This window comes from Lucilia cuprina, chromosome 3, assembly GCF_022045245.1.
Source record: "Lucilia cuprina isolate Lc7/37 chromosome 3, ASM2204524v1, whole genome shotgun sequence".
NCBI classification, from domain to species: Eukaryota; Metazoa; Arthropoda; class Insecta; order Diptera; family Calliphoridae; genus Lucilia; species Lucilia cuprina.
Window position 1 is genome coordinate 12,300,060 of NC_060951.1, and position 2,405 is coordinate 12,302,464.

General features: G+C 33.0%; 1 protein-coding gene across 1 annotated transcript in view; it reads right to left on the reverse strand.

Annotated features, from left to right (window-relative positions):
- Nucleotides 1-6: 6 nt before the first annotated feature.
- Nucleotides 7-2,405, reverse strand: part of LOC111676575 (homeobox protein unc-4) — a 6,758-nt gene continuing 4,359 nt past the window's right edge. Inside the window, exons 2-3 of the mRNA XM_046946106.1 lie at nucleotides 2,225-2,364; nucleotides 7-1,797 (exon numbers count right to left, since the gene is read on the reverse strand). Coding sequence (XP_046802062.1) covers nucleotides 1,260-1,797; nucleotides 2,225-2,364 — 678 coding nt within the window. The 3' untranslated portion in view covers nucleotides 7-1,259. The remainder of the gene's footprint in view (nucleotides 1,798-2,224; nucleotides 2,365-2,405) is intronic.

Sequence of the window (2,405 nt, forward strand, 5' to 3'; positions counted from 1 at the left end):
CATTCATTATAATACAAGTACAAGTCAATTACTCTAATATTGCGCAATTTGTTCAGAATTTCGTTTTCATTAAATTTAATGTGTTGCTTGCTGCTTTTGTTTTTTTTTGTGGTATGGATTTTTTCTTTAAATATTTAACATATTTATATTTTTAAATTTTTTCCGATTATTTTCTTGTTTTTTTGGGCTACTTGTTCAGTTTATGACCGAAATTTATTGCAGAACAGAAGTGGCAAGGAACAGAATCTTTAAATTCCAAACTGATTATATTAAAGTCAACAACAACATATTAAGGAACAAAGTTTTTAAATTTTGGCTGCTTCCATATATAATTTAAAACATGTTTAGTTTAACTAAATATTGTTACTGCAACTAAATAAACGTTTTTAAGAAACAAAACTTATCAAAAAGATAAGTTTTCAGTACTCCTTGAAAAACTTTTCTAACATTTCCGTACAACAAGCAACTTCCTAAAATCTTCCCAAAATTTTTGTATGAATCTACTTGAATTTTCCCCAGGATACAACTCTTTTAAATAACTGTTTGATAGTTTTCTGTTTCCTTATATAAAATCGAATTTTTGGTCGTCCGTCAGACGGGCTGGTCATATCATCAACTCTTCATATACATAACATTAAATAATATAAGAAAGACTACTACTACTAATATACATGTTCCATTTATTATGCCTGAAGTCTTCATAAAGTAATTTCTTTTATGATTCACTCATAAACAGCTCTCAAATTAAGTACTTTAAAGGTATTTTGTTTTATGGGTCCGTCATACCGTACGTTCGTTCATTTTGTTGGTTTGCTGTGTTATTGTTATGGAAGAAGAATACAATTAAATCATTAATTTTTGGTGTTAAATAATAAGAAAAGTGCCCCTACACTTAAACTGCTATGAACCCAAAATATAGTTTTCATTTCTCTCACTTGTAATGATGATGATGTTGATGAAGTTGGCTGGCTGTCAAAATTTTGGTTGCATACTGGTTACTGCTGCTGGAAATTCCATTTAAATTTATGTGTTATGTGCCGTATATACAAGAATGTTAATGAGTCCAATCATTTGTCAAATGTTTTGGTTGGTTTCTTCTTACATAAGTATATTTCATTTCTTTTTTTGTTTAAGTTCAACTGTTATATATTTTGTATTAAAGTTTTACCTTTAGTTATTTCTAAGTTTTTAAGTTTTCATAAATATGTATTTTTGGTATAACATTTGTCTGCTGCACGTCTAACTGTCGTCTACAAGACTCATGTATTGTTGAACAGCAACGATTCTATGCTAAAGGGATTACTGCGTCGTATACTAATCGGTGAGGTTTGCTGATGATTCGGTGAGGAGGAGGATGATGACGATGAGGTGGTATTTTGTAATTTTAAATGAAAATTCGTTGCTCGACCGGGAAAAAGAAAGGGTTTCTCATCTACACCCACGTGCAGATTATGCTGATTGCTATTGTTGTCATCGTCTCGATTATCGATGCCACTATTCGACATGGGACTGCCCAAACCATTGGGACTGCCACTGGGCGAATAGCTATTGTTGGCCAAATCACTGCCGCGTGGAGATCGAAAATCCAAATCATCATCGTCATCGCTCTCCGTTCCGCCCACCACATCGATTTGTATGCTATCATCTTCGAGATCTGAATCAGAAAATGTGCCATTGGCTTTGTGTTGTGATATGTATTCAGCCTTAAGTGCTTCAAAATCAACGGTTATACCTTTTGCTTGGAGTTTTCTAGCCTGCCTATCAATGGCTTTGGCTAGTTTCTTTCTTCGGCGTGCTCTGCAATTAAAAATGACAAGAGAAATAGAGAGTTTGTTAAAAAAAAGTCGAATTCCCAAGTTTTAATAAAATTATGTTGAAAAGTCCCTAACGCCCTATTCCTAATAATTTATGACTTATATTAAATTGACACCAAAGTGTTTCTAATTTTTCAATAACATCCGTTGTCGAAGTTTATTCATACGTACGACAACACTATTTATTGTTGTCAACATTGCAACAATTTGTTGCCGAAATCTAAATTTTATACAAATCCGTTGTCGAAATGTTAACAAACGTGATAAGCTCTTTATTGACAAACAATCAGTTTTCCCTCTAAGTATAAACTTTCAATAAATGATTATATTCAAGACCCCAAATTTTAACCAATATCATTGTAACTTCGACCGTTGGAATTCATTCCAAGACATTAATTTGTATAACTTACCTTTCTTTAGCTTTTAATTCATTTGGCGGGATGGGTTCACCGGAACAGGTTTGAGGCTGAGCATTGTGGGCAGGTCTACCAGGTCCTTTCTTGGTATGCTCACGTTTTCTAACTTTGGCACGTCGATTCTGGAACCATACCTATCTGAAACAAAGTGTATATTTTTAGAATAAGTTCTGAA